General features: G+C 46.5%; 1 protein-coding gene across 3 annotated transcripts in view; it reads left to right on the top strand.

Moving 5' to 3' along the window:
- Positions 1–26,134, top strand: part of LOC138265190 (aldo-keto reductase family 1 member A1-A-like) — a 148,438-nt gene extending 122,304 nt beyond the window's left edge. For all 3 annotated transcript variants that reach the window (XM_069212923.1, XM_069212768.1, XM_069212854.1), the window contains 2 exons: positions 18,801–18,887; positions 25,824–26,134. In XM_069212923.1, coding sequence (XP_069069024.1) covers positions 18,801–18,887; positions 25,824–25,889 — 153 coding nt within the window. In that variant the 3' untranslated portion in view covers positions 25,890–26,134. The remainder of the gene's footprint in view (positions 1–18,800; positions 18,888–25,823) is intronic.
- Positions 26,135–26,341: the final 207 nt, after the last annotated feature.

Raw genomic sequence — 26,341 nt, 5'->3', positions numbered from 1 at the left:
AAGCAGAGGTTTGTGGTCTGTCTGAACAATGAAGTGAGTGCCAAACAAGTATGGCCTCAACTTCTTCAGTGCCCAGACCACAGCAAAGGCCTCCCTCTCAATGGCAGACCAACGCTTTTCTCTAGGGGTCAACCTCCTACTAATAAAAGCAACAGGTTGATCCTGGCCCTCAGAATGAAGTTGTGATAGGACTGCCCCTACTCCTAATTCAGATGCATCAGTTTGGACATAGAATTTTTTAGAGTAACAAGGGCTTTTCAGGACAGGTGCAGAGCACATGGCCTGCTTCAGCTCCTCAAAAGCTTTCTGACAGTTTGCTGTCCATAATACCTTTTTAGGCATCTTTTTGGATGTGAGGTCATTAAGAGGGGCTGCAATGGAGCCATAGTTCTTAATGAACCTCCTGTAATACCCAGTGAGGCCTAGGAAGGCTCTCACCTGAGTCTGAGTAGTAGGGGGAACCCAATCTATAATAGTTTTGATTTTCCCCTGAAGTGGTGCAATCTGTTCCCCACCAACAAGGTGTCCCAGATAAACCACCTTCCCCTGCCCTATCTGGCACTTTGAAGCCTTGATAGTGAGGCCTGCCTTTTGCAGGGCCTCTAAAACTTTCCATAGGTGGACCAGGTGATCATCCCAACTGGAGCTAAAGACAGCTATATCGTCCAGATATGCTGCACTAAAAGCTTCCAGCCCTTGCAGGACTGTGTTCACCAACCTCTGAAAAGTGGCAGGTGCATTTTTCAATCCAAAAGGCATTACTGTGAATTGGTAATGGCCTCCAATGGTTGAAAATGCAGTTTTAGGTTTTGCATCTTCTGATAATTTGATCTGCCAATAGCCTGCAGTCAAGTCAAAAGTGCCTAGATACTTGGCAGATGCCAGTGTATCTATGAGCTCATCTGCCCTGGGTATAGGGTGAGCATCAGTTTTGGTTACCTGGTTGAGACCTCTGTAGTCTACACAAAACCGCATTTCCTTCTTTCCATCCTTGGAATGAGGTTTTGGTACAAGTACCACAGGAGAAGCCCATGGACTTTCAGAGTGCTCAACCACTCCTAGTTCTAACATTTTCTGCACCTCTTGCTTTATGCAGTCTCTGACATGGTCAGGCTGCCTATAGATCTTACTTTTGACAGGCAAGCTGTCTCCAGTATCTATAGTGTGCTCACACCAAGAAGTGGTACCTGGCACAGTAGAGAAGAGTTCAGAAAACTGACCCAAGAGATTTATGCAATGGTCTTTCTGCTCAGCAGTAAGACAATCAGCCAAAACTACACCTTCCACTAGAGCATCTTGTTCTGTGGAAGAGAAGAGATCAGGTAGAGGATCACTGTCTTCTTCCTGTCCCTCATCAGTTGCCATGAGCAGGGTGAGATCAGCCCTGTCATAGTAGGGTTTCAGGCGATTGAAATGGAGCACCCTAAGGGGACTCCTGGCAGTGCCTAAGTCAACTAAGTAGGTGATTTCACCCTTCTTTTCAACAATTATGTGGGGTCCACTCCATTTATCTTGGAGTGCTCTTGGGGCCACAGGCTCCAAGACCCACACTTTCTGCCCTGGTTGGTACTGAACCAAAAGAGCCTTCTGATCATGCCATTGCTTCTGGAGCTCTTGGCTGGCCTGGAGGTTTTTACTGGCTTTTTTCATATACTCAGCCTTCCTTGATCTGAGGCCAAGTACATAATCCACAATATCTTGCTTTGGAGCTTTTAAAGGTTGTTCCCAACCCTCCTTGACAAGTGTTAGTGGACCCCTAACAGGGTGTCCAAAGAGGAGTTCAAAGGGGCTGAAGCCCACTCCTTTCTGGGGTACCTCCCTGTAGGCAAAAAGGAGGCATGGTAAAAGGATATCCCATCTCCTGCGGAGTTTTTCAGGGAGTCCCATAATCATGCCTTTGAGAGTTTTGTTAAATCTCTCCACCAGTCCATTTGTTTGTGGATGATAGGGTGTAGTGAACTTGTAAGTCACACCACACTCCTTCCACATGGCCTTTAAGTAAGCAGACATGAAATTGCTTCCTCTGTCTGATACTACTTCCTTTGGGAAGCCCACCCTAGAAAATATTCCCAGGAGGGCCTTTGCCACTGCAGGTGCTGTAGTGGTCCTTAAAGGAATTGCTTCAGGATATCTTGTGGCATGGTTCACTACCACCAAGATAAACCTATTGCCTGAAGCAGTAGGAGGGTCAAGGGGGCCAACTATGTCAACCCTACCCTTTCAAAGGGAACTCCAACCACAGGCAGTGGAATAAGGGGTGCCTTTGGGGTGCCACCTGTCTTGCCACTGGCTTGACAGGTTTCACAGGACTTACAAAATTCTTTTGTGTCCTCTGACATTCTAGGCCAATGAAACAAGGGAACAAGCCTGTCCCAAGTTTTCATTTGTCCCAGATGTCCAGCTAGGGGAATGTCGTGGGCTAGAGTTAGGAGGAACTTTCTGTATTCCTGAGGAATCACTAACCTCCTGGCAGTTCCAGGTTTAGGATCCCTTGCTTCAGTAAACTCTGTGAGAGTCACTGACATCCCCATTAGCCTGTTTGACAGCTTGCTGTCTTAGAGCCTCTAGTGTGGGACAGGTATGCTGTGCCACACTCAGCTCCTCCCTGGCAGGCCCCCCTTCACCCAAAAGCTCAGCAGTGTCTGCTTCCAGCTCCTCTGGTGTAGGTTCTGCACAGGGTGGAAATTCTTCTTCCTCAGAAGTAGAATCCACTGTAGAGGGAGTGGTAGTAGGAAGTGCTTTACTTCTACTAGCCCTAGCTTTAGGGAGCACTTGGTCCATTGTTCCAGGATCCAAGTCACCCTGTCCTTTTTGCTTTTTGGCCTGAGCCCTTCTTAAAGCAAAAATATGCCCTGGGATGCCCAGCATTGCTGCATGGGCCTCCAACTCCACATCTGACCAAGCTGATGTCTCCAAATCATTTCCTAGTAGACAGTCTACAGGTAAATCTGAGGCTACCACAACTTTCTTTGGACCAGTAACCCCCCCCCCCAGTTGAGATTTACAACAGCCATGGGGTGGCTAAGTGTGTTGTTGTGAGCATCGGTTACTTGGTACTGGTGACCAAGTAGGTGTTGTTCAGGGTGGACCAGTTTCTCTATCACCATTGTGACACTGGCTCCTGTGTCCCTGTAGGCCTGAACCTCAACACCATTTATTAGGGGTAGTTGCTTGTACTTATCCATGTTAAGGGGACAAGCAACCAAGGTGGCTAAATCAATACCCCCCTCAGAGACTAACACAGCCTCTGTGGTCTCCCTAATCAGACCAACCCCAAGTAAGTTACCAAAAGTGAGCCCAGCTACTCCCTTGGATTGGCTATTAGTAGGCTTGCTCCCACCACCACTGCTATTAGTAGGGACTCTAGGTGTAGCAGTAGGGGTTGTAGTGGTAGGAGGCTTGGTGCTTTTCTTTGGACAACTGGGATCTGTTGTCCAATGGCCTTTTATTTTACATAAATAGCACCATGGTTTCTTTTCTTTGTTTTGATTTGAAGAGGATTTGGGCCCACCACCCCCACCAGAGTGTTTTTGTGGGCCTGATGAAGACTCATTTTTAGATTTGTCCCCACCATTGTCAGAAGACTTACCATCCTTCTTCTTGTTGCCATCTTTGTCACCCCCTGTATGAACTTTTCTGTTCACCCTTGTTCTGACCCATTTGTCTGCCTTCTTTCCCAATTCTTGGGGAGAGGTCAGATCAGAGTCCACCAAGTACTGGTGCAACAAATCAGACACACAATTATTAAGAATATGCTCTCTCAGGATCAAGTTATACAGGCTGTCATAATCAGTAACTTTACTGCCATGTAACCACCTCTCCAAGGCCTTCACTGAATGGTCAATGAAATCAACCCAGTCTTGTGAAGACTCCTTTTTGGTCTCTCTGAACTTTATCCTGTATTGTTCAGTGGTTAAGCCATAACCATCCAGGAGTGCATTCTTAAGAACTATAAAATTATTGGCATCACTTTCTTTCACAGTAAGGAGCCTATCCCTACCCTTTCCACTAAATGATAGCCATAGGATAGCAGCCCACTGCCTTTGAGGGACATCCTGTACAACACAGGCCCTCTCAAGTGCAGCAAACCACTTGTTAATGTCATCCCCCTCCTTATAAGGGGGAACTATCTTGTGCAGATTCCTAGAATCATGCTCTTTTGCAGGATGACTATTGGGAATACTGCTGCTGCCACCATGGGTTTCAAAACCCAACTTCTGTCTTTCCTTCTCTACTTCTAAGGACTGTCTATCCAAATCCAGCTGTTGCTTCTTGAGCTTCAGTATGGTTTGTTCCACTCTCAATCTATTGAGCTCCCTTTCTAACAATCTGTCATCAGGGTGGGTGGGAGGGACATTCCTTGACACAGAAGTGTGGTGAGAATGGACAGAAGGAGACCTGTCCCTTACAGAAGGCACCCTAACAGCTTGGTTAACAGAAACATCACTTCTACTGTGTTGAGAAACAATACTTTTGCAATTATGTGAGATAACACTATTTGTATGGTGTACCTCTTCATCATTACCAACTATGCTAGACTGTCTAGTAATGGGCAGGCTATGAAGTTTCTTTCCTGAATCTTTTCCTAGGGGAGTCCCCGGATCAGATTGGGAACCATTAGCTACTTTTTCAACAGATGGGGCCCTTGTGGCCTTATCTTGTTCTCTAAGCATGTTAAGCAATAATTCCAAGGAAGGATTCTTCCCTACACTCAAACCTCTTTCTACACAGAGACTCCTTGCTCCTTTCCAGCTAAGGTGGTCATATGCAAGTTTGGACAGATCAACATTTTGGCCTGTGCCAGACATTTTTAGAAAGAGTTAAAGTGATAGAAAAAGAGAAAAAAGTTTTCAGAACTTTTTAGAAAGACAGAAATAAACTTTTAAAACTTTTAAAGAACTTTTTAGAAAGTTTAGAGGTACTTTTCAGCACTTTAGAAAAGAGATGAGAAAAGAAATGCAAAACTTTTTGGTTAGGTGTACATACACTGAACTTGTTTTGTATATTTTTCTCTTATGAAAAGTACAATGACAAGAGTGGTAAGTAGTCTCAAAGCACTTATCCCGTCGCTGCACAACCAATGTAGGAGGCTGGACTGGCTTGTAGTGAGTACCTAGGGGTACTTGCACCTTGCACCAGGCCCCGTTATCCCTTATTAGTGTATAGGGTGTCTAGCAGCATAGGCTGATAGATAATGGTAGCTTAGCAGAGCAGCTTAGGCTGAACTAGGAGACGAGTGAAGCTCCTACAGTACCACTTAGTGTCATATGCACAATATCATAAGAAAACACAATACACAGTTATACTAAAAATAAAGGTACTTTATTTTTATGACAATATGCCAAAAGTATCTCAGTGAGTACCCTCAGTATGAGGATAGCAAATATACACAATATATATGTACACAATACCAAAATATGCAGTAATAGTATTAGAAAACAGTGCAAACAATGTATAGTTACAATAGGATGCAATGGGGACACATAGGGAGAGGGGCAACACAAACCATATACTCCAAAAGTGGAATGCGAACCACGAATGGACCCCAAACCTATGTGACCTTGTAGAGGGTCGCTGGGACTATTAGAAAATAGTTAGGGTTAGAAAAATAGCCCACCCCAAGACCCTGAAAAGTGAGTGCAAAGTGCACTAAAGTTCCCCAAAGGACATAGAAGTTGTGATAGGGGAATTCGGTAGGAAAGACACAAACCAACAATGCAACAACGATGGATTTCCAGTCAAGGGTACCTGTGGAACAAGGGGACCAAGTCCAAAAGTCACAAGCAAGTCGGAGATGGGCAGATGCCCAGGAAATGCCAGCTGTGGGTGCAAATAAGCTGCTACTGGACAGTAGAAGCTGGAGGTTCTGCAGGAACGACAAGGGCTAGAGACTTCCCCTTTGGAGGATGGATCCCCCACGCCGTGGAGAGACGTGCAGAAGTGTTTTCCTGAAGAAAAACCGCCAACAAGCCTTGCTAGCTGCAAATCGGGCGGTTAGTGTTTTTGGATGCTGCTGTGGCCCAGGAGGGACCAGGATGTCGCCAATTGCGTCTGGGAACAGAGGGGGCGTCGAGCAAGACAAGGAGCCCTCTCAGCAGCAGGCAGCACTCGCAGAAGTGCCAGAAACAGGCACTACAAGGATGCGTGAAACGGTGCTCACCCGAAGTCGCACAAAGGAGTCCCACGTCGCCGGAGAACAACTTAGGAGGTCGTGCAATGCAGGTTAGAGTGCTGTGGACCCAGGCTGGACTGTGCACAAAGGATTTCTGCCGGAAGTGCACGGAGGCCGGAGTAGCTGCAAAAGTCGCGGTTCCCAGCAATGCAGTCTGGCGTGGGGAGGCAAGGACTTACCTCCACCAAACTTGGACTGAAGAGTCACTGGACTGTGGGAGTCACTTGGACAGAGTTGCTGGATTCAAGGGACCTCGCTCGTCGTGCTGAGAGGAGACCCAGGGTACCGGTGATGCAGTTCTTTGGTGCCTGCGGTTGCAGGGGGACGATTCCGTCGGCCCACGGGAGATTTCTTCGGAGCTTCTAGTGCAGAGAGGAGGCAGACTACCCCCACAGCATGCACCACCAGGAAAACAGTCGAGAAGGCGGCAGGATCAGCGTTACAGAGTTGCAGTAGTCGTCTTCGCTACTATGTTGCAGTTTTGCAGGCTTCCAGCGCGGTCAGCAGTCGATTCCTTGGCAGAAGGTGAAGAGAGAGATGCAGAGGAACTCGGATGAGCTCTTGCATTCGTTATCTAAAGAATCCCCAAAGACAGAGACCCTAAATAGCCAGAAAAGAGGGTTTGGCTACTTAGGAGAGAAGACAGGCTAGCAACACCTGAAGGAGCCTATCAGAAGGAGTCTCTGACGTCACCTGCTGGCACTGGCCACTCAGAGCAGTCCAGTGTGCCAGCAGCACCTCTGTTTCCAAGATGGCAGAGGTCTGGAGCACACTGGAGGAGCTCTTGGCACCTCCCAGGGGAGGTACAGGTCAGGGGAGTGGTCACTCCCCTTTCCTTTGTCCAGTTTCGCGCCAGAGCAGGGCTAAGGGGTCCCTGAACCGGTGTAGACTGGCTTATGCAGAAATGGGCACCATGTGTGCCCATGAAAGCATTTCCAGAGGCTGGGGGAGGCTACTCCTCCCCTGCCTTCACACCATTTTCCAAAGGGAGAGGGTGTAACACCCTCTCTCAGAGGAAGTCCTTTGTTCTGCCATCCTGGGCCAGGCCTGGCTGGACCCCAGGAGGGCAGAAGCCTGTCTGAGGGGTTGGCAGCAGCAGCAGCTGCAGTGAAACCACAGGAAAGGCAGTTTGGCAGTGCCAGGGTCTGTGCTACAGACCACTGGGATCATGGGATTGTGCCAACTATGCCAGGATGGCATAGAGGGGGCAATTCCATGATCATAGACATATTACATGGCCATATTCGGAGTTACCATTGTGAAGCTACATATAGGTAGTGACCTATATGTAGTGCACGCGTGTAATGGTGTCCCCGCACTCACAAAGTCCGGGGAATTGGCCCTGAACAATGTGGGGGCACCTTGGCTAGTGCCAGGGTGCCCTCACACTAAGTAACTTAGCACCCAACCTTTACCAGGTAAAGGTTAGACATATAGGTGACTTATAAGTTACTTAAGTGCAGTGTAAAATGGCTGTGAAATAACGTGGACGTTATTTCACTCAGGCTGCAGTGGCAGGCCTGTGTAAGAATTGTCAGAGCTCCCTATGGGTGGCAAAAGAAATGCTGCAGCCCATAGGGATCTCCTGGAACCCCAATACCCTGGGTACCTCAGTACCATATACTAGGGAATTATAAGGGTGTTCCAGTAAGCCAATGTAAATTGGTAAAATTGGTCACTAGCCTGTTAGTGACAATTTGAAAGAAATGAGAGAGCATAACCACTGAGGTTCTGATTAGCAGAGCCTCAGTGAGACAGTTAGTCATAACACAGGTAACACATTCAGGCACACTTATGAGCACTGGGGCCCTTACTAGCAGGGTCCCAGTGACACATACAACTAAAACAACATATATACAGTGAAAAATGGGGGTAACATGCCAGGCAAGATGGTACTTTCCTACAGAAGTTCATTGAAGTTCCACTGTCTCTCTCAGAGGGGGCTGTAAACAGCTATTATATACTCTCGAAACTATATATTTTGAGAAAAATAAACCTCGTGATCCTGACTTTGTGGCATAAATAATGTGAAAATTATATTGCAGACCAACTCTTACGCCTATTCGTGAGCATCAGCTACTCAAATGAAAACTTAAATATATATGAACTACTAGAAGCATGTTACCAAAATACATAAATGCAATGTAATGCACATTGTTGCATAATAATGAAATAAATGTGTCATCTATTGTAAAGGAATAACGACTTATATGGCCTAATGCCCCAATAATCAAATAAAATCGCAATACAGCGGGAGCTCCTAATAGTCATTTAATGCAAAACCCTCATTTGTAATGTCTCTTTTAGCCACCAAGGTAGCCAGTCCTACGAAAGCCGTGTCTCCACGCGTGTCACCAAAGTTATCCAGTATCCCCAACAGGGCCAGCTTTGGAGTCAATGCAACTGCAGTACCTAGAACCGCTGATAGGGCGGTACCTACACGTGTCCAGTAGTGGATAATCGTGGGACACTGCCAGACCATGTGGTAGAAGTCTGCCCCTGGGAATTGACACCGAGCACATATGGGGTCAGTGAGGATACCAGTGTGTCCCAACCGATGGGGAGTCACGTAGGTTTGGTGAAGGTAATGAAGCTGGACCCGGCAGAGCCATGCAGAGATGGCCAGCTCCCTAGGGGCCATGCAGGCCTCTCGCCACTGAACCTCCTCCATCCCGCCCACCCATCACCCATCACTCCCATTTCTGTTTCAGTGAGTCCAGTGTCTCAGGGGCATGCATATGAGGGCTCAGTACAGCTGGGACACCCCCCCGCCCAACCCCACCATCAACCATCGAGCCTCAAGGGGACTAAACTCCAGCACATCCTGTAGCTGAGCACCGTGGTGACTCATAGCATGAAGCAGCAGTAGGTACTTGTGGAACTGAGTGAGGGGAAGAGCGAACTGATCTTGGAGGTCTGTGAAAAAGTACATGGTGGAACCCCACTACAGATCTCCCAACACTAATGCCGATGGAGTCCGAGCGACGAAGTCCCTCTAGGCGTGCAACCTGTTCCAACCAGCGCCCCCTCCAAAGGCGAGTCTGTGGTGTCAGACGTCTGTCCCAGCCCGTGAACCTCATGGCTCCCCTCTATGCCAAAAAGACCACCCTGGTAATCTTCAGAAGGGCAAGAGTGATCGGACGGCCGTATAAGTGGTATATGACCCCATCAAGCGCAAGGCTAGAAAGTTCCAGCTGATGTGCCGGGTCGTCCCAACCACCCGTTAGCCAGTCGTTTATGACTAGTAGCTGAGAGGCCCAGCAATATAGACACATATCTGGAGGGATAGCTACCGAGTCAATGCACCATCATACACCAAACAGCAACACCTGGCCTGCTAATGCGAGTGGGACAGCCCCTCCAGAGAAAGGACCGAAAAACTGGTGCCACCTCAGTAGACCACACATTAGGGATTTGGAGCGGAAAGAACTAAAAAATAAAGAAAACAGGGCAAAATAATCTTTTTTATCAATGCAGCCTTAGCCAAAACATGAAGAGGGAGGTGTTGCCATACTGCTAGAATAGTTCTAATCCCCTTTAAAAGGGGAGCAAGGTTAAGCACACGTGAGGGCTGGCAATGTGGAAATATGCACCCCAAGATACTTAAAGCTGAGGCGACAGATGGGAATGGCAGGCCGCTAGTCGACCGACGCACTATCTCCCGCCAATAGGATGAGTAATGATTTTCTCTTGATTACCCGGAGGCCCAAGGCATCTTCAAAGAGCTGGAGGATCTCGAGGGCCCATGGACCAGAACCTGCCGGATCCGCAAGGAACAGCAGGACAGCGTCCACATATAAGGCAATCCTATCTTCAGTGGCTCCACTCCATCTCTAGCTACGCATCTGAGCATCACAATGGATTAAGCAGGCCAAAGGCTAATTAGCAAGGGTGAAGAGGAGACGTGGGACATCCCCGACAGGTTCCACAGCCTATCGGGAATTATAGGACAATACTACATTAACCATGACGTGTGCCTTTGTGTGGGAGAACAATAGTGCCACCTTGACCCGAAATCAGGAACCAAAACCCATTCAACTCAGCACCGACCAGATAGTCCCAGTCAACAGTATTGAATGCTTTTTCAAAGTCGACAAGCAGCAGGGCTACTGGCTCCTTGATATCTCCTACATGGACCAGTGCTACCTGCAGTCACCGAACAGAATGTCTGGTAATGCAGTCAGGCATGAAGCCACATTAATCGGGGTGGAGTAATGAACTGGAGACCAGATTTTTGGCATAACTTTAACATTTGTATTAATTAAAGAAATTGGCCGATAGGACGCGCAATCCGATGATGGCTGATTGGTGTTAGGGAGAATGACAATAGTTGCCAGATCGAGTTCCGGAGGGAACGATCCCTGTTTCACGGCCTCTAAGTAAAACCTGGGAAGATTGGTGGGTGGGATGCCTATCAAAGGAATCTCCACAGTGGAGACACAGGGTACTCTTCACGGCCATCAAGCTCTGAGTGACTCCTGCAATGGACCACCCAGTCATTCACTCTAAGAAGTGCTCAGCTAATAATACGATTATACTGTACAGAATAGTCAAGATCCAACAACACAGACAGCGTACCCACTCCGCATACCCCCATGACGATTCCAACACAAAACGTACCAAAATGACATACCATACACAACCTTTTCACAGAAGACCTGCCAAACTCACTTGTGTCCTTGATTGTCACATCATATCAGTGAAATATCATTCAATCGTCACTCACGAAGGAGAGAGATATCCAATGAAACTCCAACATCACTACTGAACAATATCAACACACCCCATCTACAAACCACCTTCCCAGATGAGTGGGTCTTCCTTCAGGAAATCTAACCCAGATCCGGATAACACAGAAAATGTCTGCCCAATTACACACTTTTTTGGGAATATCATTGAAAAGGCAGTCACAAACCACCTATATGCAAGATTACCAGTCTTGGCTTCGAGACAATGATGATCCAAGTGGTTGATGACTCTTCATCTACCAGACAACGGATCCCTAAGTCCTTTCATCATACTTCATCACTCTATGGCCTTCAATAGCATCCACCGCAAAAGCCAGCTCGACGTCTTGACACTCTGGATGTGTCTGGCATCACTGACATGCAGTCAGGGTTGTAGCTATCAGTGGTACAGATGTCCCAGCCTGCGTTGTACTGCCTGCAGTTATTTATAATTAACTACAGTTGGCTTGGGGCCCTGCTCTAGAGAGGTGGGAGAGCCGGGAAGAGAGAAGCAACTCAGGCAACGGGGAGCAAGGCTGGCCATGGTGAATCCATAATTAAGTGGAGTGGGAGGCAGACAGAGGATGCCTGTATAGATCTGTGAAGCTTCTTGTCTTCATGAGCTGACCCGCTTTATGATTGGCTGGCTGCAGCATCCTGCATCCAATGACAACACAGGTCAATTTGAGACAGCAATAGTGCAGAAGTCAATGGACGAGACCCCATCATTCTCCCTTAGGGATGGGGCCCCATCCAGAACACTTTCCAGTAAGAGGGACCAGATTCTGCAGAAGGAGTCCACCCTGTTCTCCAGAACGTATTACTCACCAATATGCAAAGGTGGCAAAGTGACAGTGGAAAACAAAACACCATATAAAGGAAAGAAATATACTAAAAACAATAATCTCGGCTTTAGCAATAAGGGCAAAAACATGTGTATCTGCATAATTCACCATCAGATTACTCCCCTGTGTGCTGCATTACGTGTTTCACTTACCCCTCATATCCTGGTTTTTAGAATGTAGAACTCTCCGCACACTCACTTCGCTGTCTACCACACTCCACACTCGAAATGCTTTTGCTGCTGCAGAAAAAGTCCCTCTAATACTCCCTTCAATGTTTCTCGCTGTATTTAAGATAACTGCAAAAAGAATAGATGATGGACGGAATGCTGAACAATGTCAACCATTCACCTGTCACAGATCTAGGTCTGAATCCATCATTTGTTTGCTCGCCACGCCATTCCAGCTTGGACCCAGCCATATACAAATCAGCCGTGACTCTGCTCCTCATGGGAACAGTCCAGCACAAACTGCCAGGCCAGGTCCTCCCTGGATTCGAAACAAGCATCCTGAGAGTGGTTCAGGGTATCACCCCTCATCAGCCAGGCTAGCTTGAATCCAATGGCACAGTGTGCCTGAGACCAACATCTGGGCATACCCAGAGCCCATAGGCCCATATTTATACTTTTTTAGCTCCGCATTTGCATCATTTTGTGACGCAAAAGCAGTGTAAACTTCCAAAATACAATTGTATTTTGTAAGTTTGCACCGATTTTGCATCAAAAAATGATGCAACTGCGGAGCTAAAAAATAATAAATATGGGCCTTAGTGCGGCCAATGCAAAAACAACAAGGTGAGGGATGGAATACTTGAATTAATCTCAGACACTGGCAATCGCTCGCCCCAGGATGTTCCCAGGATCCCAGTTCACAGGATACTTGTTACAAAGATATGAGAATACCAATAGAGGGCTCCTCAATAGTGTGAAATTGAACCCTCTGAGGGGTATGAGCTATTAATCAGAAAGTTTGTGAACATAGGGGTCCTTGATAGGGTGAAATAGAAGACTATGAGGTACATCCAGCAATTAAAAATATTGTTCCTCTATCATGAGGTGCGAGGTCCAACGAGGGTGGGCAATTCGTAAATACCATTTGTAGACTTACATGAGAATATAACCATCTCCCTTAAGCAAAAATGCTAAATGAATTTTGAGATACATAGGAAAATAGGGGCATCAAGTATGTAATAACATTTGTTGTCTACTAGGGGCTTGTGAATTGTATGTCGTTAGATAACAATGCACTTTAGTAATTTATGCTTCCCTCTTATAGTTTTTTGAATTTAATATATATGTCCTGATAAAGGTGGTGTGAACCATTCTGATTTCCACCGAAACGCCGCGTCAACAGATTCTTTTTCTCATTTTTTATTCAGCGTTGTAACAAAATGAAAAGGTTTATGTATTAGACTATTGTGTTATTGTATGGGATCCTTTTAAAAAATGTGTATTTTTTAACATTAATATGTGGTCTACATATTTTTTCATTATATAATAAATAATAATTTTGTGACCCAGACTGTGGTTTTCCTAACACTGTTACATATTGCCCAAGATGAGTACTCTTTCAGATATGGGTTTAATGTGTCCTATTGGGGTGTAAAGACATAAGTAAAGCATGAAAGGGAAATCAATTTCTGTTCAGTTGTAAACTAACCTGTCCTTTTTGGCTTAAAAGGGTGACTCTCCTTTTATTTGGGGCTTGATGAGGAAGACACTTAAATCCAGTGACTCAGAATATTCTTCATCTTGAAGAAGTGGGTGGAACAGGTTGATTGGACTAATGGCTCCTGGAGGACCAATTTTATCTGTGTTTATCATTTTCCACATTATTCCCATCCCATACAGTTAGGTTCTCATTGTCCGGGCAACTCATTAAGTTCAGGTCGTTGTAGGAAGTGTCACCAGCAGTCTGCGTATAGCATCGACAGCATTGTTTACTCCCTCAAATCATTTCCCTGGGATGTGCTGTCTTTTCATTGAAGCAGTAGACCAAAGGAACACAGCAGCCTGGAGTATTGTTTCTTCCTTGACTTCGGTAAGTGCTGACAAAGAGATTCTTCTCATCCTCAGGAGAGGCAAAATCAGGTTCAATAAATCTAGACAGTGGTGCCCTGTAACTCGTCAACTCCATCAAATCCTTGAGCTCTATATTGACTAAATCTCCAGCTTTGGGACACACATCAGGGAGAAGACTATGACCACTTAGAACCAACTGGCCAAGCTCCACACAGAGAAGCAGTTTCTACCAGAAGGTGACTTCAGACCAGTCCTCCTGGGTTTGGTCCTATATCATTTTGATGGCTGTAAAGGTTGATTGGTCAGCATTCCCTGGGCTCACCTGATACTCCATCAAACATTCTTTTAGCAGCATCCTGCCTCCTAACAGGTCTCAACAAATTGAACAAGGCAGACTCCACTGCCTCCTTGTAACACATCTGCAACAATCACCTTTTGAATATACTACTTTTGTAATAACAATATTACATCAATTGTTGCTTACAGACAAAGGGGGTCATTCCGACCCCGGCGGTCAAGGACCGCCGGGGCCGGGGTTGGCGGGAGCACCGCCAACAGGCTGGCGGTGCCCCGCAGGGCATTCTGACCGCGGCGGTTTGGCCGCGGTCAGAACAGGAAAACCGGTGGTGTCCCGCCGGTTTTCCGATGCCCTGAGGAATCCCCCATGGGGGCGCAGCTTGCTGCGCCGCCATGGGGGATTCCGACCCCCTCACTGCCATCCTGTTCCTGGCGGTTCCGACCGCCAGGAACAGGATGGCGGTGAGGGGTGTCGTGGGGCCCCTGGTGGCCCCTGCAGTGCCCATGCCAATGGCATGGGCACTGCAGGGGCCCCCGTAAGCGGGCCCCACATAGAATTTCAGTGTCTGCATCGCAGACACTGAAATTAGCGACGGGTGCAACTGCACCCGTCGCACCCTTCCCACTACGCCGGCTCCATTCGGAGCCGGCGTCCTCGTGGGAAGGGGTTTCCCGCTGGGCTGGCGGGCGGCCTTCTGGCGGTCGACCGCCAGCCCAGCGGGAAACACAGAATGGCCGCCGCGGTCTTTTGACCGCGGTGCGGTCATTCGGCGGTTCCCGCCAGGCGGGCGGCTCCCGCCGCCCGCCGGGGTCTGAATGACCCCCAAAATGCCATACAAAGAAGGTGAAAACTGTGTAGGATTGACCAGCCAGTCACTTTTCAGCAAGAAGTCCCAAAACGTAATACCTACAGAAAACGTGGCCTTGAAAAGACTACGGCTTGTAGTGCTTCTTCAGTGTTTAACTAGAACAAAATTAATTTTCAATGCTACACATACAAATAGGACTTCCTCATTCACATAATGTGCTGTGTATTTACCAATGGCTTGAGGGTGTTTTTAATAAACAAAAAAAGTAGCAATGAACAGCATAAGGAACCCAAAGACAGCATAAGCACTGTTTCTATGACTCCACTGACACACTAAGGGGAAGTGCATTATCCTGAATTCCATGCAATACTTGTGACTAAATCATAGTCTGGGAGAGCACAAAGGAGCTGCGGTGGGGGGTCCCTGCATGGCTTGTTTTGTCCATCCACAGGGACCAATGCTTCCAAACAAGCATTGAGTAGCTCAGCCACGTTGCAACTTGTGAAAAGTGCTGTGCTGTGACAGACTTGGGGCTCGATTTAAATATTGACAGATATCCCGTCTACAGAAATCTAAATCCCATATGGCAATCTACGGAGAAACCCATCTGCCAATATCTAAATCAGGCCCTTGATGTTGGAAGCATGGATAGCCCCTCCCAGGAAGGATTTTAAGTGAAATGGCAGTTTACTAGTGATGAGACAGTGATCAGCGTCAGTCCACTCATTTGCCATACTGTCAAAGTACAACGAGCTAGGACCTGAAGAAGGCTTCCTGCCGTTAGAGGTCTTTGTCATTTGAAGAAAGACTGATCATAAACCTTGGTGGAGTAGTTGTTCAGAATAGGAGTCCATGGCCTGGCTAGTGCATCTGTTCTGACACTTGCTGACCACAAGATGTCCTGGGTGCTGCATATGGGCACCACCATAATTAGATCCGGAGGAGGAGCATACTGCTTTTGTCCTGAATTTCTCCAGTATGACAGGGTAGATGTTTCACAGAGATGCGAACGCAGATAGTACATTTTGACAATGTCTCCTACAGAGTAAGCCTCAGGACATTTAAACAGCAGTATGTTCACCTGCAATAAACATGGGGACCAATAGAGAGAGAGGACTAGACATTGGTAAAGACATGGGAAATGCTGCTCCTAATTTTAGCCAAGGTACCCATAGCAGAACACAAGATAAGTCACAAATCTGTGGTCAATGCCTCTGATGAAGAAATAAGCTCAGTGAACCTCGTACCCTGCTAAAAGCAATGCAGAAGAAGCTTTTGATGAAGGCCTCAATACTATAAAGTCACTTCAAAGACCACTTTGTAAACTTAATACAATAGCATTTTTTACTACCTTGTGTTTATTGTACAGGGATTTTCCTCTAAATGTTAAAAGGATTTGTGAAATATATTTTTTTAATTCCAAGAAACTAGCCAATTTAATTAAAAGTAGAATGCATGCACAGTGCCTAAGGCAATGTATTTAAATTTAGGTTTACAGCACTAATCATGATACTAAATTCATGGTTGGTGCTGAAAGGAATATCACCGAAAAAGTCAATAGTAAGAGATAATCAACAGATGGGGTTGCTAGCCATCAAACCTAGACTTGAACCAGATCACAGAAACAAGGTGAGGTAAGCTTGAATGTAGACTCTTGGACAATTGTAAATGGAGAATAGAGAATACATGATGATCAGAGGGGAAATCAAATACCACTTTATTACAGGAGAAAATCGCTTTAAAAAGACGTCACTTTTGTACAGGCCACCAGTGAAGATGAATGAGATGAACAGAAATGAGGAAACGCTTACTCAAACCCACAACCAAACAGGCAACCACATTTTAAACCAATTGTCTCTTAATCTGATAGCAAGACCTACAAACAAGGAGTGGTGATAATCCAGCCTAGATGTGGTTAGCAGATCAAATCTTTGTAGCAGAAATAGACATGAAAGGCAGGATCTTCCAAATAATGTTTGTCAAAAAAAAAAGAAAGGGAAAGTTAATTTGCTAATGGGTGTTTCGAATGACTACGGCATATCAAAGATCATGTCCAGAGAAAGGTAAAGGAGTGGGGCCTAAGCTTTCTAGCCACCAACCTGTGGTCCTCAGGTAGGTTTGCCATAGACTAGTACTTCAGTCTTATCATCGTTCAGCGTGAGTTAGACTTCATCCAAGTAGCTATAGCACTAAAAAAGGTGTTAAACTGCACCGAAAAAGCAACTGCAGGTCCCCATCTAATCTAAGGATAATCCGAGTATTACTCACTTATGCAAAAATTCAATGGTCAAAGGAACCAATGAGATTAAGCAGTGGACAGATAAATAAACCAAAAAGTTTCTGGCAAAAGTCATATGAGCACTGAAATGGTACTCGTGAAAGTCAGTAATTATGTCCATATGATAATGGATGGTGGGGGAAGTGGCAGAAGTATTTTAGATTTATCAGAAGCCTTGGACACCTTGTCCCGTCCCACTGGTATAAACTAGCTTGGTGACACTGGCACGATAATTAAATTGTACAATGTACAAGATGACGGTCCTGAAAACACGAGGACAATTATCAACGGGATCAGTGAGTTTTGCTGCCAGTGGTAACAAAGAAATTCGATCCATAGTTAGAGTTGCCAGGTCAGCAGGAGATGTTTTGCAACAATGGGATCACCATAGAAGATGTCCAGCTGGCAACAGTCCTCTTCATACAGAAGAATTGAGTAGGTTGGTGAAGGAGGAGACAACAGAATGATTTTAAGACACGGAGGCCCATATTTATACTTTTTTAGCGCCGCATTTGCGCTGCACTTTGACGCAAAATCAGCGCAAACTGATTTTGCGTCAAACAATGATGCCAATGTGGTGCTAAATAAGTATAAATATGGGCCTGAGTGGGCAAATATCTAAAGGAGAGCAAGAGGTGCAAGTAATAAGCTTAGCTGAAACCTGCTGCCCATAGCAGGTAAATACCCAGATCAACCCAGACCAGAAGGTGATGAAATAGAAGGATCAACTCCAGCACTGAAGGAGAAACTGACTGCAAAACTGGAACTCAAAGAGCTGGTGGGTTTTGCAATCTTAGCAAGAAAACAAATCAGATAGTTGCTAACACAGAACTTGGCTGGTGAAGCCCATAAAAAAAAAAAAATTGAATAAATGTAATAAGTATGTACGGTTAGTACAATCAATAAAAATAGCCAACTTCCATCAATATGGCACACAGCAAAAAAAAAAAAAAAGATAAATAACTAAAAACATGTTAACTAGTAATTCTCGCATGTCAGTCACACTTCATTATCATACATGCTGATCACTGCACACATCTCTGCTCACTGGGATCTCAGTGCCGCACTCCATTACTGACATCTCACTGCCTTTAACCAGTAGCTCCAAGCATCAGATATTGCTTTTCACAGGTTTAGGTCAGAGAAATTCAATAGATATATAGATCCAATATTATTCTTCTGAGTCACAGCAGGCTTGTGCCCTATAAAGGAATCCCAGTGCTGGGGTCCTCTGCAGTAGAACACTTTATGGCAGTGGTTCCCAACCTTTTGGTTTCTGTGGACCCCCACTTTAACATTATTGGAACCCAGGGACCCCCACGGAATCATCATGGGAATCCGGGGACCCCCTTCTGAGTCATTACTGGAAGCTGGGGACCTGATCTGTCAATATTTGTTAATATATTTTAATTTTCTAGGCTCTCGCGGACCCCCTGAGAAGGCTTCATGGACCCCCAGGGGTCCCCGGACCACAGGTTGGGAACCACTGCTTTATGGGATTTCCACTAGGCGCAACTCAGGACTAAGTAAAGTGATTTAGATGTCTGTGTGCTTTCCATCTGAACTCAACAGACTCCCTATTGGGGTGTCTACAACAACTGAAATGTTGGAAAACATGTTCCGCCTTCCTGATTTTTTATCCATCTGTTTTTAGGTGTTTGACTTCACGCTCTCGGATGAAGATATGGAAAGCATGATGACGTTCCACAGAGGACAGAGGCTTGTTGTTCCAAAGATAGAGGTCAGTGGTACAAAAGTTACAAGCAAGGAGATCAACCTCCCTCCACAGAACATGGCACTCTGCACACATCCTAATTCAGTCCATTCATGGCACTCTGCACACATCCTAATTCAGTCGCTTCATGGCACTCTGCACACATCCTAATTCAGTTCAGCCATAGCACTCTGCACACATCCTAATTCAGTCGCTTCATGGCACTCTGCACAGATCCTAATTCAGTTCAGCCATAGCACTCTGCACACATCCTAATTCAGTCCAGCCATGGCACTCTGCACACATCCTAATTCAGTCCAGCCATGGCACTCTGCACACATCCTAATTCAGTTCAGCCATAGCACTCTGCACACATCCTAATTCAGTCTATTCATGACATGGCATTCTGCACACATCCTAATTCAGTCCATTCATGGCACTCTGCACACATCCTAATTCAGTCCATTCATGGCACTTTGCACACATCCTAATTCAGTCCATTCATGGCACTCTTCACACATTCTAATTCAGTCCAGCCATGGCACTCTGCACACATCCTAATTCAGTCCAGTCATGTGTCAAGGTAAACTACAATAATACTGCCTACGCTTTATAACACCTCTGATAAGTATAGTGGTTATCATAAAACTGAATTGCACTATCATGAATTTCCTTGGTAATATATTCTAGAAAGTGATCTTTGATGGGGCAGGGCTGGTGGAGGCCCTTGAGGACTGTTGCACTTTCTGAGATGTCCACAAGGACCATCTTTCCTTATCTCTGGGGAAGGGAGACAGAGGGGCTGGAATAGCTTAATTTGCAAAGTCACGCCTCCCTTACTGAGCCAAGCGGAGTGTTTTCTTGTTGGCTCTCCATGGCTCGCATGCCATGTGTTATTTATTTTCTATGGAACAAAGTGGGGGAAATCTAACTTCTTGCCGATACCCTTAGACACTTCTCTCTGCAGCCCAAATCAGGCTATCTTCAGCTCCAGAGAAAACTGAAGACATGTTTGTTCAAACAGAATTTTTAGGGTGCAGTTTTTTAGTTTACCACTTATGTAGACTGTTTGACTTAGCACCAGGAAAACCTTTGCATCTAAGCTGAGCTTTACAAATGACATTTAAAGTTTTGTTGCCTGGCAGCTTCCACAGCTTAGAAACGCCATCCCTGCATCAGTGAACGCCATCCCTGCATCAGTAAACGCCATCCCTGCATCAGTGAACGCCATCCCTGCATCAGTGAACGCCATCCCTGCATCAGTGAACGCCATCCCTGCATCAGTAAACGCCATCCCTGCATCAATGAACGCCATCCCTGCATCAGTAAACGCCATCCCTGCATCAATGAACGTCATCCCTGCATCAGTGAACGCCATCCCTGCATCAGTAAACGCCATCCCTGCATCAGTAAACGCCATCCCTGCATCAATGAACGTCATCCCTGCATCAATGAACGTCATCCCTGCATCAGTGAACGCCATCCCTGCATCAGTGAACGCCATCCCTCCCTGCATCAGTGAACGCCATCCCTGCATCAGTGAACGACATCCCTCCCTGCACCAGTGAACGCCATCCCTGCATCAGTAAACACCATCCCTGCATCAGTAAACGCCATCCCTGCATCAGTAAACGCCATCCCTGCATCAATGAACGTCATCCCTGCATCAGTGAACGCCATCCCTGCATCAGTGAACGCCATCCCTGCATCAGTGAACGCCATCCCTCCCTGCATCTGTGAACGCCATCCCTGCATCAGTGAATGCCATCCCTGCATCAGTGAACGCCATCCCTCCCTGCATCTGTGAACGCCATCCCTGCATCAGTGAACGCCATCCCTCCCTGCATCAGTGAACGCCATCCCTCCCTGCATCAGTGAACGCCATCCCTGCATCAGTAAACGCCATCCCTCCCTGCATCAGTGAACGCCATCCCTGCATCAGTGAACGCCAACCCTCCCTGCATCAGTGAACGCCAACCCTCCCTGCATCAGTAAACGCCATCCCTCCCCGCATCAGTAAACGCCATCCCTCCCCGCATCAGTGAACGCCATCCCTCCCCGCATCAGTGAACACCATCCCTCCCTGCATCAGTGAACGCCATCCCTCCCTGCATCTGTGAACGCCATCCCTGCATCAGTGAATGCCATCCCTGCATCAGTGAACGCCATCCCTGCATCAGTGAACGCCATCCCTCCCTGCATCTGTGAACGCCATCCCTGCATCAGTGAACGCCATCCCTCCCTGCATCAGTGAACGCCATCCCTGCATCAGTAAACGCCATCCCTCCCTGCATCAGTGAACGCCATCCCTGCATCAGTGAACGCCAACCCTCCCTGCATCAGTGAACGCCAACCCTCCCTGCATCAGTAAACGCCATCCCTCCCCGCATCAGTAAACGCCATCCCTCCCCGCATCAGTAAACGCCATCCCTCCCTGCATCAGTAAACGCCATCCCTCCCCGCATCAGTAAACGCCATCCCTCCCCGCATCAGTGAACACCATCCCTCCCCGCATCAGTGAACGCCATCCCTCCCTGCATCAGTGAACGCCATCCCTCCGTGCATCAGTGAACGCCATCCCTCCCTGCATCAGTGAACGCCATCCCTCCCTGCATCTGTGAACGCCATCCCTGCATCAGTGAATGCCATCCCTGCATCAGTGAACGCCATCCCTGCATCAGTGAACGCCAACCCTCCCTGCATCAGTGAACGCCAACCCTCCCTGCATCAGTAAACGCCATCCCTCCCCGCATCAGTAAACGCCATCCCTCCCCGCATCAGTGAACGCCATCCCTCCCCGCATCAGTGAACACCATCCCTCCCTGCATCAGTGAACGCCATCCCTCCCTGCATCTGTGAACGCCATCCCTGCATCAGTGAATGCCATCCCTGCATCAGTGAACGCCATCCCTGCATCAGTGAACGCCATCCCTCCCTGCATCTGTGAACGCCATCCCTGCATCAGTGAACGCCATCCCTCCCTGCATCAGTGAACGCCATCCCTGCATCAGTAAACGCCATCCCTCCCTGCATCAGTGAACGCCATCCCTGCATCAGTGAACGCCAACCCTCCCTGCATCAGTGAACGCCAACCCTCCCTGCATCAGTAAACGCCATCCCTCCCCGCATCAGTAAACGCCATCCCTCCCCGCATCAGTAAACGCCATCCCTCCCTGCATCAGTAAACGCCATCCCTCCCCGCATCAGTAAACGCCATCCCTCCCCGCATCAGTGAACACCATCCCTCCCCGCATCAGTGAACGCCATCCCTCCCTGCATCAGTGAACGCCATCCCTCCGTGCATCAGTGAACGCCATCCCTCCCTGCATCAGTGAACGCCATCCCTCCCTGCATCAGTGAACGCCATCCCTCCCTGCATCAGTGAACGCCATCCCTCCCTGCATCAGTGAACGCCATCCCTCCCTGCATCAGTGAACGCCATCCCTCCCTGCATCAGTGAACGCCATCCCTCCCTGCATCAGTGAACGCCATCCCTCCCTGCATCAGTGAACGCCATCCCTGCATCAGTGAACGCCATCCCTGCATCAGTGAGGCTCTCCTAGTCCACATCTCGCACCACACCTGGTCTGCTCTCCCAACAACCTATAAGATGCATCTTGCAGTGGCTGGGTATGCAATGGGGAGAAAATCAGACTAACAGTTGAAAATACAATCTTGGTGAGTGAAGGTAAAAGCCTGCTAGTTAGAATTGATGCTAAACTGCCTTTGAGCAATCAGGTTCACACAGAGATGTTATACATAATGGATTACCACCCCCATTCATTAAGTGTTTCACAGCCAAACTTATGGTCATCCCAAATTTTAGAAAGCAGTTTTGGAGGTTATTGCTTTACTGCCCTATCTGCTAGTGTGTAGCATTCCATGCCAGCTGGCTTGAAAATCGGTGGTGCGTCTAAGTACATTTATAGGCATATTAAAAACCTGGCTGTTTTCACAGTTGCTCTAAACTTGAGCGGGACCCTTTTTCTTGCACTGGTGGATTTCAATTCTTGTTGACACCCTTGCACCACCATGAAACTAATGATGGCTCAGCGCTTTACAAGTCCAGTTAACATAACACGTGGGTTGTCATGTAAGACATTATAGGACTTTAGGAGACAATCTCCCCAAGTCCTCTGGCAAATCTCTGCTGCTCCTTGTAATTCCCCTCAGCCAGGATGCTGTGTGCCAACAGCAGGTTCAACTGAACAGGGAAGAGCAGGTTGTGTTCATCTCACTGGATGATGCCTATTGGACTAGTGAGCTTATGGAAAATAAGGTACAATGCCTCCGAAAATGCTACAGCAAGGAGCATAGCAACTGTCATTACCTAAACAAGGTATGTGCACCTGCCTGTATCCAGGATGCTGTGGTCAGAGCTGGCAAGAGAGCTGAAGTCCCAGCAGTAGCCCTTGGTTGCCCAATGTGATATCTGGGACAGATACACGACCCTTGATTTTTTGTTTTATCAGAGGCTCAACACTGTAGGATGTTTCGTTGACATGGGACCGCTGGCCCTGCGAGTCAGATATCAGGCTTAACTTCCAAGTGGAAGCACTGTTCACCAGATCCTAGAAAGGACTGAACCAGCAGCAGGTGAGTTGTCTGCACTCCCACTGAGTTGGAAACAGATTTGAGGGCTGAGCACAAGGACCACATTTGTAGTGACCAAAAGGAGAAGGGCCGGCTTGTGTACTGAGGACCACCTACATCCAACTCAAGACCCAAATGGTTAGCTGCTTCGGAGGCTGAGATATGGACTGTTACCTGGAAGAAGAGTTTGCCTTGGTCATGTGTGACCCAAATGGTTAGCTACTTCGAAGGCTGAGATATGGACTGTTACCTGGAAGAAGAGTTTTCCTTGGTCACGTGTATCGCTTCTGCCGCCAAGCTGGGCACAAGGCCTAACACCGAGCATCTTTCACTATTCTCTCCGCGGCTCCCTGAGTGAAGTAAGACGACGATGTATCCAACCATTAAGGGAAGAGTTCTTTAAGTTAACGGGTGAATTACTTTCAAAGCACGATGCCCATGTCCTCTGTGACTGCCGCCTCACCCACTCCTCTGTGTGGCCAGCCCCCTTCACACCCACCTGTGACAAATTAATCCCTTTCCCCATAGTGTGAATTTCACAGCACCATGTGAGACCATACACCACTCCTATATGCTATTCCGAACTGTGGTGAGCCTACCGTACTAAGGAAATGGCAGATATTATAACAAACTCCTTGTAATGTACCGCAATGAAAAGGCTTTCGTTCTAACACAACATACTTCTACAATGCATAGTAATGTACCTCTACTAAGCTAGTCATGACAATGCATACTTTTCACAATAAGCTGTATTTATTTTAAATGTATTGATTTTCCAAGATACATTTTTTTGTAAAAAAATGTTTTTAAATATGTATTCTTAGATGCAAAAAGTAGCAAAGACAAATGCCTATTCCAGTCTGATACTGTACACAATCACCAATTTATTGTCAGCACTTTGATTGTTCACAATTAATTGCACTTTGATTGTTCACAATTAATTGGTGATGGTGTACAGTATCTGATCTCAGAGAATGTGTTTGTTTGGGACTTGCAAGATGACTGGCATGCTCCTCCATTGTTGGTGCTCCCCCCTCACAGGGCATCAGGTGCAAACAGGAGCCAGACCAGGTGATATCTAGATAGTTCCAGGTTTGAGCGGAGAGCATCTCCTTTCTATGGAGCACCCTACAACACCAGCAACACTCTGAATTGTTCGCCTAAAATGTCTGCTTTTATAGCAGAGTTTTAAACACAGGATTAGCACAGTGCCATCTATGCCAAGCTAGAAAGGGACAAAGCCTTTTGCCATTTTTACAGTGAAGTGTTTAGGCACAGGATTAGCACAGTGCCATCCACCCCAAGCTAAAAAATGACAAAGCCTTCTACCACTCCAGGCACAGTATTACAGCTTTGGACTGGTAAAATACCATCCAAACCAACCTGGAAAGAACAAAAGCTACCCCTGACCTATGTGTTTTGCTCTAGTTGGAGTTCAACAGAGAGGTACAGCTTTGTCCAGATGCAAGGGAGCTCCAATATACTTCAAGACAACCATCATCATTAGCTCCATCTAGAGCGAAACACGTGTCGGGGCTTGCCTTTATTTCTCTACCCACCCCTAACCTCTAAAGTAGTTACTTTAGTACTAGATATTTGGCTTCTGCTGCTTACACATGTTGGAAAGGCATGCTTTGTTAAGGCTCATGTAATGTAAAAGATTTGTTATAAAGGTAGATTGTTGTAAACAAATTGCGTGGTAAAGGGAACCTATCGTACCAGTGGCCTTGCTGCTGACACTGGGCCCCATGGTCTGGTTACCCGGGCCTCATAAAATGTTAATGAGTTTCTTCTGGACCTCTTCTATCTGTAGTGCTAGTCAATAATGCTGCCAGGGAATACCATGACAGAGAAGTGGATAGACATGGACCTCAAACAAAAAAAGAAATACATGATGAAAACAGGGGAAAGAAACACAGGGACAAATAGAACAAGTGGGCATGAGAGGGAAAGGCAATAAAGAAAAGGCAGGATGAGAAACAACAGATGGGAAAATGGGAAATAAAAATGAAGAATGGGGATATGTGGGGAATGTAAAAGGAAGTAAAAAATAGCAAAGGAAATCCGGAAGAAGGGGGATAGATGGGTGGAAGGGTCAAGGAATGGACGGAAGGGTGAACAGATGGATAGATGACTGACAGGACTGATAGATGAAAAGATAAATGGATACAAGTTTGAAGGCTGGAAAGATGGAGACAAGTTAAAGGATGGATGAAGGCACACGTGGAAATATCGATAAGAGGGATCCGTGAAAGGATTTGTGTTCATATGAAAACGTGAAATGATCCTTTTAGCAATACATAATACTCTCCAACTGTGCCAATATTATAAAGCACAGTTTCTGATAATCTATTTTTCATTTTCACACAGGTGGACGGCAAGGAGCATTGGAGAGATGTGGGCCACCCTCACTTCCCGTTCCTCGCCCCTTATTAACTTGCAATAGGTGGGAACGAAGACTTACTTCCTCAGCAATAAGTCCAGCAGACCAAGGATATCAAATCAAATTAAACTTCATTTGTTTTTTTTAATCTCCACAGAATGTAGTTATATTTATACTAATGGTTACTGATGATTTAAAATCCTATTTCAGCTTTAACTTTATTGTTACTCGGAAATATCAACCAGAGAAATGTTTTTAAGGTCTTGGCATTTAAATAAAATGCGACCCACATCTTGCACCTGGAAGTGTGCACATTACTTCTTCTCATTGTACAGAGTAGAGGACCAAAAACCTTCACCTGTTAAAATAGAAAAAGTATGCATTTTAAAATTATAACAGTCTAATAGTTCCTGAAAAAGTAATTTTTTAGGAAATGGCATTGTGTGCAAAATTCACCACCCCCTTGTGAGCTTGTAATTTTATGGGCAACATTTAATTATTGAAT

This window comes from Pleurodeles waltl, chromosome 1_1 (assembly GCF_031143425.1).
Source record: "Pleurodeles waltl isolate 20211129_DDA chromosome 1_1, aPleWal1.hap1.20221129, whole genome shotgun sequence".
Taxonomy (NCBI): domain Eukaryota; kingdom Metazoa; phylum Chordata; class Amphibia; order Caudata; family Salamandridae; genus Pleurodeles; species Pleurodeles waltl.
The sequence above is the reverse complement of the archived record's forward strand: the minus strand, read 5'-3'. Positions and strand labels throughout refer to the sequence as shown.